The sequence below is a fragment of the Eleutherodactylus coqui genome, chromosome 3, assembly GCF_035609145.1.
Source record: "Eleutherodactylus coqui strain aEleCoq1 chromosome 3, aEleCoq1.hap1, whole genome shotgun sequence".
Lineage (NCBI taxonomy): Eukaryota > Metazoa > Chordata > Amphibia > Anura > Eleutherodactylidae > Eleutherodactylus > Eleutherodactylus coqui.
In genome coordinates, this window is record NC_089839.1 from 286,559,783 (window position 1) to 286,572,762 (window position 12,980).

The window sequence follows — 12,980 nt, forward strand, 5'->3', positions numbered from 1 at the left end:
ACTGTGGTGAGCGGGGATCCCAAGCGCCCTTCATTGTAGCACCGCAGCGGAAAGGAGTTTGAATGGAGTGATGGTCAAACTGCACCCTGCGACTCCATGTAATGTATTTGGGGCTGACACAGGCTGTCTCTCTCTGCTTTCTCTGTTTCTCTCTATATACAGTACGAAGCACCGTTGTTTCTACAGCGGCGTAAAACTTTTACAAAGTAAGACTTGATTTTCAAAAATAGAGGGCAGCTGATTACAATATTTTTCTGCAGCAGAACAACAACCCCAAGCATAAAGCCATTGTCATTAACAAGTAACTTCAATACAAAGAAGAACTGGGGGTCGTGGGGGTGATGATATGGCCCCCGCAGAGCCCAGATGTCAACATCATCCAGTCTGACTGGGATAATATGAAGAGACAGAAGGATTTGAGCAAGCAGTCATCCACAGAAGATCTGTGATTAGTTCTTCAAGATGTTTTGATCAACCTCCCTGCCGAGTTCCTTCAAACTTTTTTGAAGGAATGGGGTGGTTACACCAAATATTGATTTAATTTAATTTGTCCTTTGTCCATTCACTTTGCATTTTATCAACTGACTAAACAACTAAAACGCTTCCATTTTTGAAAGAATTGTTTCTTTGAGCATTTTTTCCACACCTGCTGAAAATATTTGCACAGTACCGTGTGTGTATGTGTGTGTGTGTGTATATATATATATAGTTATAGTGTGCCCCACTCTATCCCCTATCCTTCTTTCTCTCTGTACCCTCTGCTCTCTCATTCTTCCTCATACCCTTTCATTCTTCTCTCTTGCTCTCCTATTCTTCTCCCTTACTCTCCCATTCTTCCTCTCTCACTTTCTTCCCCTTCCCCTTTCTCATTCTCTTCCTCTTCTCCTCTTTTGTTCTCTTCTCCTTCCCCTCTTTTGCTTTCTTCACCCTTTCCCTCTTTTGCCCTCTTCACCCTTCCCCTTTCGCTCTCTTCTCCTATACCTCCCTCTCTCTCATCTCCTCACCCTCTCTAGCTCTCTTACCTCTTCCCCTCTAGCTCTCTTCCCCTTCCTCTCTTGCTCTGTTTCCCCTTTCTCTCTTGCTCTTTTCCCCCTTTCTCTCTTGCTCTTTTCCTCCTTTCTCTCTTGCTCCGTTTCCCCTTCCTCTCTTGCTCCGTTTCCCCTTCCTCTCTTGCTCCGTTTCCCCTTCCTCTCTTGCTCCGTTTCCCCTTCCTCTCTTGCTCCGTTTCCCCTTCCTCTCTTGCTCCGTTTCCCCTTCCTCTCTTGCTCCGTTTCCCCTTCCTCTCTTGCTCCGTTTCCCCTTCCTCTCTTGCTCCGTTTCCCCTTCCTCTCGTGCTCCGTTTCCCCTTCCTCTCGTGCTCCGTTTCCCCTTCCTCTCGTGCTCCGTTTCCCCTTCCTCTCGTGCTCCGTTTCCCCATCCTCTCGTGCTCCGTTTCCCCATCCTCTCGTGCTCCGTTTCCCCATCCTCTCGTGCTCCGTTTCCCCATCCTCTCGTGCTCCGTTTCCCCATCCTCTCGTGCTCCGTTTCCCCATCCTCTCGTGCTCCGTTTCCCCATCCTCTCGTGCTCCGTTTCCCCATCCTCTCGTGCTCCGTTTCCCCATCCTCTCGTGCTCCGTTTCCCCATCCTCTCGTGCTCCGTTTGCCCTGCCTCTCGTGCTCCGTTTGCCCTGCCTCTCGTGCTCCGTTTGCCCTGCCTCTCGTGCTCCGTTTGCCCTGCCTCTCGTGCTCCGTTTGCCCTGCCTCTCGTGCTCCGTTTGCCCTTCCTCTCGTGCTCCGTTTGCCCTGCCTCTCGTGCTCCGTTTGCCCTGCCTCTCGTGCTCCGTTTCCCCTTCCTCTCGTGCTCCGTTTCCCCTTCCTCTCGTGCTCCGTTTCCCCATCCTCTCGTGCTCCGTTTCCCCATCCTCTCGTGCTCCGTTTCCCCATCCTCTCGTGCTCCGTTTCCCCATCCTCTCGTGCTCCGTTTCCCCATCCTCTCGTGCTCCGTTTCCCCTGCCTCTCGTGCTCCGTTTGCCCTGCCTCTCGTGCTCCGTTTGCCCTGCCTCTCGTGCTCCGTTTGCCCTGCCTCTCGTGCTCCGTTTGCCCTGCCTCTCGTGCTCCGTTTGCCCTGCCTCTCGTGCTCCGTTTGCCCTGCCTCTCGTGCTCCGTTTGCCCTGCCTCTCGTGCTCCGTTTGCCCTGCCTCTCGTGCTCCGTTTGCCCTGCCTCTCGTGCTCCGTTTGCCCTTCCTCTCGTGCTCCGTTTGCCCTGCCTCTCGTGCTCCGTTTCCCCTTCCTCTCGTGCTCCGTTTCCCCTTCCTCTCGTGCTCCGTTTCCCCTTCCTCTCGTGCTCCGTTTCCCCATCCTCTCGTGCTCCGTTTCCCCATCCTCTCGTGCTCCGTTTCCCCATCCTCTCGTGCTCCGTTTCCCCATCCTCTCGTGCTCCGTTTGCCCTGCCTCTCGTGCTCCGTTTGCCCTGCCTCTCGTGCTCCGTTTGCCCTGCCTCTCGTGCTCCGTTTGCCCTGCCTCTCGTGCTCCGTTTGCCCTGCCTCTCGTGCTCCGTTTGCCCTTCCTCTCGTGCTCCGTTTGCCCTTCCTCTCGTGCTCCGTTTGCCCTTCCTCTCGTGCTCCGTTTGCCCTGCCTCTCGTGCTCCGTTTGCCCTGCCTCTCGTGCTCCGTTTCCCCTTCCTCTCGTGCTCCGTTTCCCCTTCCTCTCGTGCTCCGTTTCCCCTTCCTCTCGTGCTCCGTTTCCCCTTCCTCTCGTGCTCCGTTTCCCCATCCTCTCGTGCTCCGTTTCCCCATCCTCTCGTGCTCCGTTTCCCCATCCTCTCGTGCTCCGTTTCCCCATCCTCTCGTGCTCCGTTTCCCCATCCTCTCGTGCTCCGTTTCCCCATCCTCTCGTGCTCCGTTTCCCCATCCTCTCGTGCTCCGTTTCCCCATCCTCTCGTGCTCCGTTTCCCCATCCTCTCGTGCTCAGTTTGCCCTTCCTCTCGTGCTCCGTTTGCCCTGCCTCTCGTGCTCCGTTTGCCCTGCCTCTCGTGCTCCGTTTGCCCTGCCTCTCGTACTGTGTTCCCCCTTTTTCTTTCTCACTCTCTTCCATTTTTCCCTTCTCTCTTGCCTCCTTCCCCCTTCCTCTCTTGGTCTCTTCTCCCTTCCTTTCTTGGTCTGTTCCCCCCTTTTTCTACCTCTTGCTCTCTTTCCCGATTTCCCCCTTTTCCCCTTCCATGCAATGGTTTCATTGACCATCATGTAGTATTTAACTTTACCTGTGGGGGTGCTGCAGGAATTAAAAACTTGTTGCCAGGTTCAACAATAGTTTGTAGCTGATTACTGGCATCATCTGGCATCGGCTTATCTTGGGGACACTCTTCTAAAAAAAGAAAATGGACTGTAAAAGCCAACAGCCTCTTTAACCTAACTTCTATTCAAGGGAAGATACATAGGTATTTTTATTATATGACTGAACTGTTATTTCCTGGGTGATTGTCCCTTTAATCTGCTCAGATAAACATGATCTCCTATTGTTTTATGTTTGTTTCATAGTCTCTCCCTGGAATTACAGATCGAATGGAATTCATGGTTCATCTCCGGTTGCAATAGGACCCGAAAATACAGACCTAGCCGGAACAAATGAAGGTCAGACTCCCTTTCTATGATGAAATAATAAAAGCCTGTCATCTGCATTCAGAGAGCTAATTCTTTACATTATTGAAGGATAGCATTTCTTTTGTATGCAAAATGAATGACTTTTTTTTTATCCGGAGCGATACTTTTACATATCTGCTTTATAGCTGAGAAATTCATAACCCGCACATTGATACCGGGATTGGTTAACTGGAAATGAAAGACTAGTTAACATAAAATCGGATCGGTCTTTGGAATGCTGACAGATTCTCTTCAGGTTTATGTTCCTTTTTATTACCAAACCCCTCCCCGACTGTAACCAATATTTTTAGTTGCAGTTAGACTTGTTAATTTTTGTAAAATCAAAATTGTTGGAAAAGCTTGGTAGTAAGAAATATGGCCGCCATTTTGGCTGTCACATGGGTTCTCTGAAAGCTTTCAAAAACACCTGAATAATATGCTGCGCGTTGCACCCCCTGCTGTTTTTTTTACCTCTGCATGACCAGGTAGGTTTGTCTTTCAAGAGTCTGGAAAACCTGGGTGATATCTTTTGTGATAGCTGCAGTTAATTTTTATTTTTTTTTTATAAATCAATGTTTATTGGTTTTGTGAGAATTACAGAAACAAAAACAGTCAGAAGTAATAATAAGAGGTACAAACAGCATTCCAATATACATTTCGTGTCACCTTGGTTATCCCAGTTGGAGACAACCAAAGTGGCTAAAAACGATTCAGAGGGAAAGGAACTTTACTAGAATCAAACTCTATGAACCTCTTCTATGAAAAAGAAGAGAATGAAAAGGGAGGCTGAGGCAACCGCGCTGATAGCCCTGAATATATAAACAGCCACCTGCTGTTTTCTGACGCACAGGACGAATAACGGTACAAATAGGATAAGTTGGGGGGGGAGAGGGAGGAGGGAGATAGTGCTCTCCAGGATAGGTCGGTCCCGGAATGTCAGTTTGAGATGCTGCCCAAAGGGTTTTTCACCGGACACCATCAGGTGCCGAGAAGATCAACTCGGGAGCAACATGGGCGACAGGGGGGGGAGGGGGGAGGTTTCAAGAGAGGCATCCGTGGTATGGATGGGGTGCCTGTCCGCCGTAACCCTTACGCTTCCTCTATGGCTCAACCCTGAATCGCTCCCCTGATGGCCCGCCAGGGCCCCCAGATCTCTAGGAACCTGTCATGCGTTCCATTGGACCAGCTTGAAAGTTCTTCTAGGTTTGCTAGCATATTGACTCTGGCCCTCCAAAGAGTTAACGTGGGAGGGTCCTTCTGCTTCCACATCACTGGAATAAGGGATCTAGCTGTATCCACCAGGAGAGCGATCAGTCTATGCTTGGTCGGGCGAAAGGTAGGGGTAGGTCTCCACAGGAAGACCACATCAGGGGAGAGCACCAAATCGGGGGAGATCTTTTTCATCTCACCCGCCACGCTGCTCCAGAAGGGAGCTATAATCGGACAGTCCCACCATATGTGGAGATAAGAACCCGTGGAGCTCCCACACCTCCAACACTCATTCCCCGCCACCAGCTTGTGATCGTGTAGCCATTGCGGGGTCCTGTACCACCGCGCCAGGAGTTTATAATGGGACTCCTGGGCGGTAACACAAGCGGAGAGCCCAAATGCTGTTTTTAAAATCGATCTGGTCTCACTATCAGATAGAGTGATGCGAAGTTCTATCTCCCAGGAGATGAGGAAGGCAGGTTTCGTCCGGGAAGGGCGAGATACGTAGTTCTTGCGAATGTGAGCTATTTTTCTCAGGGAGGGAGTGGAGAGGTTACTAATCGCGGTTTCAAAATGGGTAAGTGGCCTGGAGGAGATGCAGGTTTTCCTGAAATCATTTAGGGTTCTCACCATATGGGTCAGAGTCAGGAAGGGGAGGGGGCGATTAGGTAGGAGCTCATTTAGGGTAGTGAGGGGTGCTTCCTGGGTGAGGGCGAATACATCTTGAAAGTGTTTTTCAGAAAGCATCCTCCAAGCCCGTGTCGAGCATGAGTCCAAAGGAAGATTCATATATTTGTAAAGGGCAGATAGTGGTGTGCGTGGGGAAGGGGGAGGCGCCAGAGTTTTCCCTAGGGCGCCCCATGATTCCATCGCCCCCTCCAAAAGGGGGTTTTTTCTGCGAACCTTACACCTCCTGTTCTCTGGGAACCAGAGGTCCTCCACCAAGGTAGGGCCATAGGACCCTTTTGCTAAGCGCTGAATCAATGGGTCTCTATTTGGATGTGTGAGTTCTATCCAGTGATTCAATAGGTTAGCTAGATAGAATTCACGCGGACAGGGTAGGTCCACTCCTCCCTCCGTGCGCCCCCTAGTCAGAAGGCTGTAGGCCAGTCTGGGTTTTTTTTCCATCCAGAGATATCTGGAGAAAAGTGAGCGGAGCGCCTTAAAGAAGCTGGGTGGGAGATATATAGGGAGGAGCCTCATCTTATAGAGGATAATGGGGATAATATAGGTCTTCAAGATGTTCCTACGGCCTAACCAAGAAATAAAGGGGAGATCGTAAGAACGTAATAGCTTCTTGATTTTCGTTAGGGTGGGGAGGAAATTTATCGCAAACAGGTCCTCCGCCTTCTTCGTTAATTTTATACCCAAGAAGTCAATGGCCGAGTCGGACCACGAAAAGGGGGATATTTTCTTGATAGCCTTGAATCGGGAAGTGGAAATTGAAACGTTTAGGGCCACGGATTTAGAAAAATTAATTTTAAAATTAGAAAGGTCTCCGAAGGTCTCCAGTAGGGAGGTAAGGCGAGGAAGCCCCTCCTCCGGGTTAGTAATAAGAAAGACGATATCGTCGGCATATGCTGCCGTCGACAGGACCTCGTTCTCGATTCTCAAACCCTGTACAAGCGGGTCTAGTCTGATCTTTTGGAGGAGTGGCTCCAGAGCGAGTATAAAGAGGGTGGGGGAGAGGGGACACCCCTGCCTAGTACCGTTTTTTATATCAAATGGTGGGGAGAGAGAATTATTAATCTTAAGCCTTGCGTGGGGCATTGCGTAAAGAGAAAAAATTGCCGATACAAATTTGGGAGGAATGTTAAAATGGAGCAAGACTTGTTCCATGTACAGCCAATTCACGCGGTCAAACGCCTTTTCGGCGTCCGTGCCTACTAAGGCGAGTGGTATGTTATGGGTTTGAGAGAATCTGGCTGCATATAGGAGCCTTAAGCAATTATCTCGTCCCTCTCTACCCCCTACAAAGCCCGTTTGTTCTGGGCTGACTAGGGAAGTAACGTGTTTCTCTAGGCGTTTTGTTAAGATTTTGGCCCATAATTTCATGTCGAAATTAATCAGGGAGATGGGACGGTAGCTCCCACAGGACTCAGGGTCCTTGTTATCTTTATGCACCAGGGTAATGTGCGCTTCCTGCGCTTGTCTAGGCAGGGGGGTCCCACTCAGGAGAGAATTATAAAGCTCAGTTAGTTTGGGGATAAGGGAAGCACCAAGGGATTTGTAGTATATAAGGGGGAGGCCGTCCGGGCCCGGGCTCTTGCCGGGTGGAGACGAATTTAGAAGGTCGCCCACCTCTTGTGGAGTGATCGGAGACAAAAAGGATGCAGCTTCATCCTCTTGGATTTTGGGGAGATTTAAGTCTATGAGAAAATGGTCAATTTGTTTTTTAACGATGGGAATGTTTTCAGCGGAGAGGGGGTCCCGTAGATTATAGAGGCAAGAATAGAAAGCTTGAAATTCTTTGGCAATTTCGGGGGTGGAGGTGACACGCTGACCTGAGGGGGATTTAATGGCCTTTATGAGATTTCTTGTTTGGGCTTTTTTAATGAGGGACGACGTAAACCTACTACCTTTGTTTCCTTGCGCGTATGAAATGTGTTTGAGGTAGAGATATTTTTTATTAAATTTAGCTTCTAGGAGAAGTTTAAGTTCTGTGCGAAGGAAACCAAGTTTTTCAGCAGATGCTTTACACTGGGAGAGTTTAGTCAGGCGCTCTAACTTGGCAATTTGAGAAAGTAGGTCGTCAATGTCCTTTTGCTGCTTCTTCTTTGCCCTGGAGCCAGCGGCAATCAGAAGTCCTCTCATAAAGGCCTTATGGGCCTCCCACACTGTCGGGACTGACAAGTCCTCTGAGGTGTTAAGTTGGAAGAATTCCTCTAGAGCTTTGCTTAACTGGGATCTGTCTTCCGCTGAATCAAGGAGAGATGGGTTAAGCCTCCACCTCCACTCACGCGGGAGGGAATTTGGAAGGTGGAGAGTCAGGTGGACTGGGGCGTGGTCCGATATGGCCATGGCGTCTATCATAGCTTTTTTTTGAGTGTTGCAACAGGGAGGAGGAGACGAAAATGTAGTCTAAACGCTGGAAGGAGGAGTGGACCTGCGAGAAAAAAGTATAATCCTTGGTGGATGGGTTAAGACATCTCCAGGCATCAACTATGTTTAGCTGTGAAATGCACCTAATGAGTTTGCTCAACTTTTTCTGCGAGATTTGGGATTTCCCTGACGAGGAGTCCATATCAGGGGATAGAGTGAGGTTAAAGTCCCCTCCTAAAATGACCTGGCCACTAGCGAAGTGTTTGAGTATTTCTAATTGAGTTGTAAGCCATACTATCTGGTCTTTATTGGGGGCATAGAGATTTGCAAGGGTCACTTTATTTTCGTTAAGGCGTCCTCTCAGAAAGAGAACCCTGCCCTCCTCATCTGCGTAGCGAGCCTCACAAAAAAAATTAAGAGATTTGTGTATTAACGTTGACACACCTTTGGAAGCGGAGGAGGGGTGGGAGCTATGAAAAGCCATCGGGAACTGACCTCCAGGGAGGGATAAGCATCTGTCCCCTTTAAAATGGGTCTCCTGTAGGAACACTACCCCTGAGCCATACCTTTTCAGAAGAAGGGCCACGTGGTGTCTCTTGTTTGGGGAATTCAAGCCGTTGACGTTAAAGGTCGAGAACTGGAGAGGTCCTGTCATCCCGATCTCGTGGGCGGGCAGACGATTTCCTAACTAGGAGAGGAAAAGAGCAAGCAAATTACACAGGTGTAGGCCTAAATATCAAATCCAGGGGGGATCCCCTGGGCGAGCACCGGGTTAGAGGTAAGGAGTGGGGAGAGGAGGGGGAAAGGGGATGGAGCAAAATAGGAGGTAGACACAAGAGGAAAGAGCGGGTAGGGAGGTAGGTTGCAAACCACAACCTAAAATAGAGGGTTAAGGTCAACGGTTCCTAAAATTAAGGAGACCGCTGAGGTGGGGGGCGAGTTGTTTGGGCCCTACAAAGGAGGTCCAACAACTACTTTGGTATCGGCCTAACCAGATAGGCGCCCGCAGAGGCCCCGACACCAACAGGTAGAAATAGGGAGCATATAATCGCTACTAAAGGAGGAAAAACAGCGTTAGTGCAAATAATCTGCTTAAAACAGCAACAACGAACAATGTGATCAAAATAGGCGATAGCCCAAGATCTTCAATAACGAGAAGTGAATGTCAACTTGGAGACACATCACAAAAAGTCGCAATCACCCGGAGGGTCCGAACTGGATAAGTGTGAAGCCAGGTCGGCGTCCGGTGGGAGGCATAGTGAAGTTCTAGATGACATCACTTCTTCAGTCGTCAGGGGCAACAGGAGGGTCTTTGGCCTTCTTCTTTTTGTTTCTGGGCGACTTAAGGTTACTCGCCACCTGCCAGGATTCTGGGAGGGAAAGCTTTGGAAGCTTAGGGAACTCCGGGAGGGGGAGCCAGTTTGGCAGCTCTATTGGGTCCATCTCAAGGTGCTCCCAGCAATTACTGAGGTCGTCTGGAGTACGAATCAATAATCTGCGGCCGTTGTATGATATATTAATGCCGAAAGGGAAGAGCCACGCGTAGCGAATGTCTCTTGCTCTGAGGGCTTCCAGAAGAGGTCGCATAATTCGCCTCTTTGTAAGAGTAGCAGGGGATAGATCCTGGAAAATTTGGATTGAAGAGTCCCCGTATGTTAGATTTTTGTGTTGTCTGGCAGCTTTCAGGATGGCAGACGTGTCCTGGAAGGTGAGGAGCCTGCAGATAACATCCCTGGGTGGCTCTGCAGGCGGGGGAAGGGGTCTAAGAGCGCGGTGGATGCGTTCCACAGAAATTGTCGCCGCTCTGTCTTGCCCAAGTAGCTGGCCAAATATTTCAATGGCAACTTTAGACAGGGCCTCCGCTGCCCAGGATTCAGAGATTCCCTTGAAACGGATATTGCATCTCCGGTTACGATTCTCCAGGTCCTCCTGGAGAATGAGGGCTTTATTTAAATTGTCGTGCTGTTCCTTTAAGACTTTAGCCATGGCCAGGGCATGAGATGTAGCAGAGGCAGAGGCAGACTCCAGCTCCTCAACTCTGCCACCCATCTGCCTTATGTCAGCTTTTATCTCTGTTAGCTCGTTTATGAGGGGGGACAGAGCCTTTGAGATAAGCTCCTTCATAAATCCCCGGGACACAGGGCTGGAATCCTCTTCATCAGAGAACTCTCCCTCCCCCTCCTTACTGTAGGCAGATGCAGCCTCCGAGGCCGGCACTATCTTGATGGAAGGGTGGGGGGAGCGGGAGCTGTGCTCCTTCAGAAAGCGCTGCATCCCTGTCTGGCTTTTGGAGGTCCTGGGTGTGCAGGCTTGTTCTCCACCTTTGTCCCTTACAGGTTTGGGCATTTTGATGCTGCTATCAATGCTGTGGGTCCCCTGTGGGCGCCTCGCTGAGGGAGCTCTGGTCTCAAGCGGCCATCTTGCTCAGGAGTTAGGCCACGCCCCCAGCTGCAGTTAATTAACAAAACATATTTTTTAGAAAAATTCCCCAAAAAATCAGCAGATCACAGATTGTCCCACTGCTCGAGAAAATGTTGATTTACCCTACAGCACTCACTCAGGAGAAATTTGGTATTACACTGTTCAAACTGACACAAACCCTACAGCAGGCAGAAAGTTTTACTCCTAGATGAGCAGATACTTTTTAGCGATTTTGTACATGTGGTGACTTAAGAGACTAATTTTTTTATTTCATGGACTTCCAAAATAATCTCACACTCCTCTGTTCAGGCTTCACGCTCCCTGTTACTAAGTCCTGGGTGTGCGTCAGCTTCTCATACTATACAGCCTCTTGCTGCCACTAGCTTCAGTACTGATGAAGAGGGCATGAACCTCAAAATGTGTTTATCGCTGGTCATTTTACATCAAATAACATCAAAAAATTGTGAATGAATCGCTTATGGCTTTTTCCTTACAATTAATCGGATGGTTTCACCGTTCTCCAGTCACTTTTATGAATCTAGTTTTTGTGGCATATATAGAGTAGGGTTTTTTATTAATACCTTTTTAGGGTAGTTTCATGGACAGCATTTTTTGGGCCAAAACTGCGTTGTTGTTAATGAAAGTTGTTGTTTTTTTTGTTTTTTTTAGAAAAGCCAGAAGTGGATTCCAATAGATTTGGAAATATAAAGGCAGGAACTTTTACTTCTCCTTCCTGCTGGATCCATTTTTGGCTTAGACCAAAAAAAAAAACAAAATCAAAAACTGCAGCTTAAAAAAAATGTGAAACCAGCCTTAGGGCTTAGTCACACGGGCGTTTATTGCCGCGATTTGCGCATGCGCATGCGTCCGGCGATTTTTTAAAACCATTGCTTTGCAATGGTATCGGACACATGAGCGCTTTTTATGCGCTCGTCCGATAAATTAGAGAACAGAAATCGCAGATCGCACCTATCTGCGATCTGCGATTCCTGTTCTCTTCTCTATATGCGCTCAATGGGGCCGGCGGCAGCAGCGCCGACCCCATTGAGAACATACAGAAGACAAATCATTCTTCTCTGCCACAGCTGTAACAGCTGTGGCAGAGAAGAACAATGTTTGCCCATTAAATTCAATGGAGCGGCAATACAGCCGACTCCATTGAAAGCAATGGGCTGCCGGCGTGCGCGGGGTGAATTGTCGGGGAGGGGTTAAATATATAACCCCTTTCCTGCAATGCATCCTTAAATGTGAAAAAAAAGGATGTACTCACCAGCTCCCGGCAGCTGGAGATCCCGGCGGCCGGCCTGCAGTGGGTGTGAAGGGGTGTGACTCAGACTGGCCCCTGATTGACTCAGCCTGAGCCAATCAGAGGCTGATCTCAGTCACACCCATTCATGAATTCATGAATGGGTGTGACTGAGACTTGCTTCTGATTGGCTCAGCGCTGAGCCAATCAGGGGCAAGTCTGAGTCACACCTCCTTCACACCCACTGCAGGCCGGCCGCCGGGATCTCCAGCTGCCGGGAGCTGGTGAGTACATCCTTTTTTTTTATTTTTTCACATTTAAGGATGCATTGCAGGGAAGGGGTTATATATTTAACCCCTCCCCGACAATTCATCCCACACTCTCCCGCAGCGCTTGCATTCAATGGAGCCGCTGTATTGCCGGCTCCATTGAATGCAATGCGCTGGACAGCTCCGGCCCGTTTCTAATGAAACGCGGCTAGGAGCAGATTTTCGGGCGATTTTTGGGCCGATTTTTCGGCGCCGGTCACGCGATTTGCGCATGCGCATCCGTCATGCGATGCGCAAATCGCGTGAAAAAACGCCCGTGTGACTAAGGCCTTACAGAAATGTGTTGTTTCTTCTTTTTTTTTATTTGGAGTAATTTATTCATTAATTTTCCAAACTGAAACCAAAATAAAGGTTCAGAACAAGCTCCCTATTTTGTTTTAGTTGCTTCGGTACATAAGATGTATATAGTCGGGTCATGGGGTAGCTACAGCGATGGTTTGTGTTGGGGGTTGTTTTTTTTATTTCATTGGATTGTATTTTAGGATTTTCTTTAAAGCATATTTTTGTAAACCATTTCTAACTTAATAAGTCCCAGGTGTAAAAAAGAAGGCTGAGAGGAGACTTAATAGCTGTCTACAAATATCTGAAGGGCTGTCACAGTGCAGAGGGATCAGCCCTATTCTCATTTGTACAATGAAAGACCAGAACCAATGGGATGAAACTGAAAGGGAGGAGACACAAATTAGATATAAGACAGTGAGGGTGATCAATGAGTGGAACAGGTTACCACGGGAGGTTGTGAGTTCTCCTTCAATGGAAGTGTTCAAACAAAGGCTGGACAGATATCTGTCTAGGATGATTTAGTGAATCCTGCACTGAGCAGGGGGTTGGACCCGATGACCCCGGAGGTCCCTTCCAACTCAACCAGTCTATGATTCTGTGGTCACCTGCCCCTCCATCAGTGGCCATGTTTGAAAACTTTACAAAAGCTGTCATCCTGGAAAATATTCATTTATTTGAAAAAAAAAAAAAAATTAATGGGTAAAATTCTAAAGTAAGCAAAAATTTTATTTATGTAACCGCCTGTCACCGACATACCATATTTCACAGTTTGATTAAAAATAAAGCTGTTTTTTCAGCTGAATCATAAGTGCGCAATTTACGTCTTTGTCCAGG

General features: G+C 48.6%; 2 protein-coding genes across 2 annotated transcripts in view; both read left to right on the plus strand.

The window, feature by feature from the left end:
- The window catches only part of AGBL4 (AGBL carboxypeptidase 4), a 1,858,614-nt gene that overhangs the window by 1,239,392 nt on the left and 606,242 nt on the right, over nucleotides 1–12,980 (plus strand). The gene's annotated exons all lie outside the window — the stretch shown is intronic.
- Nucleotides 1–12,980, plus strand: part of BEND5 (BEN domain containing 5) — a 47,405-nt gene that overhangs the window by 27,216 nt on the left and 7,209 nt on the right. Inside the window, exon 4 of the mRNA XM_066594767.1 lies at nucleotides 3,516–3,608. Within this exon, the coding sequence (XP_066450864.1) occupies nucleotides 3,516–3,608 (93 nt within the window). The remainder of the gene's footprint in view (nucleotides 1–3,515; nucleotides 3,609–12,980) is intronic.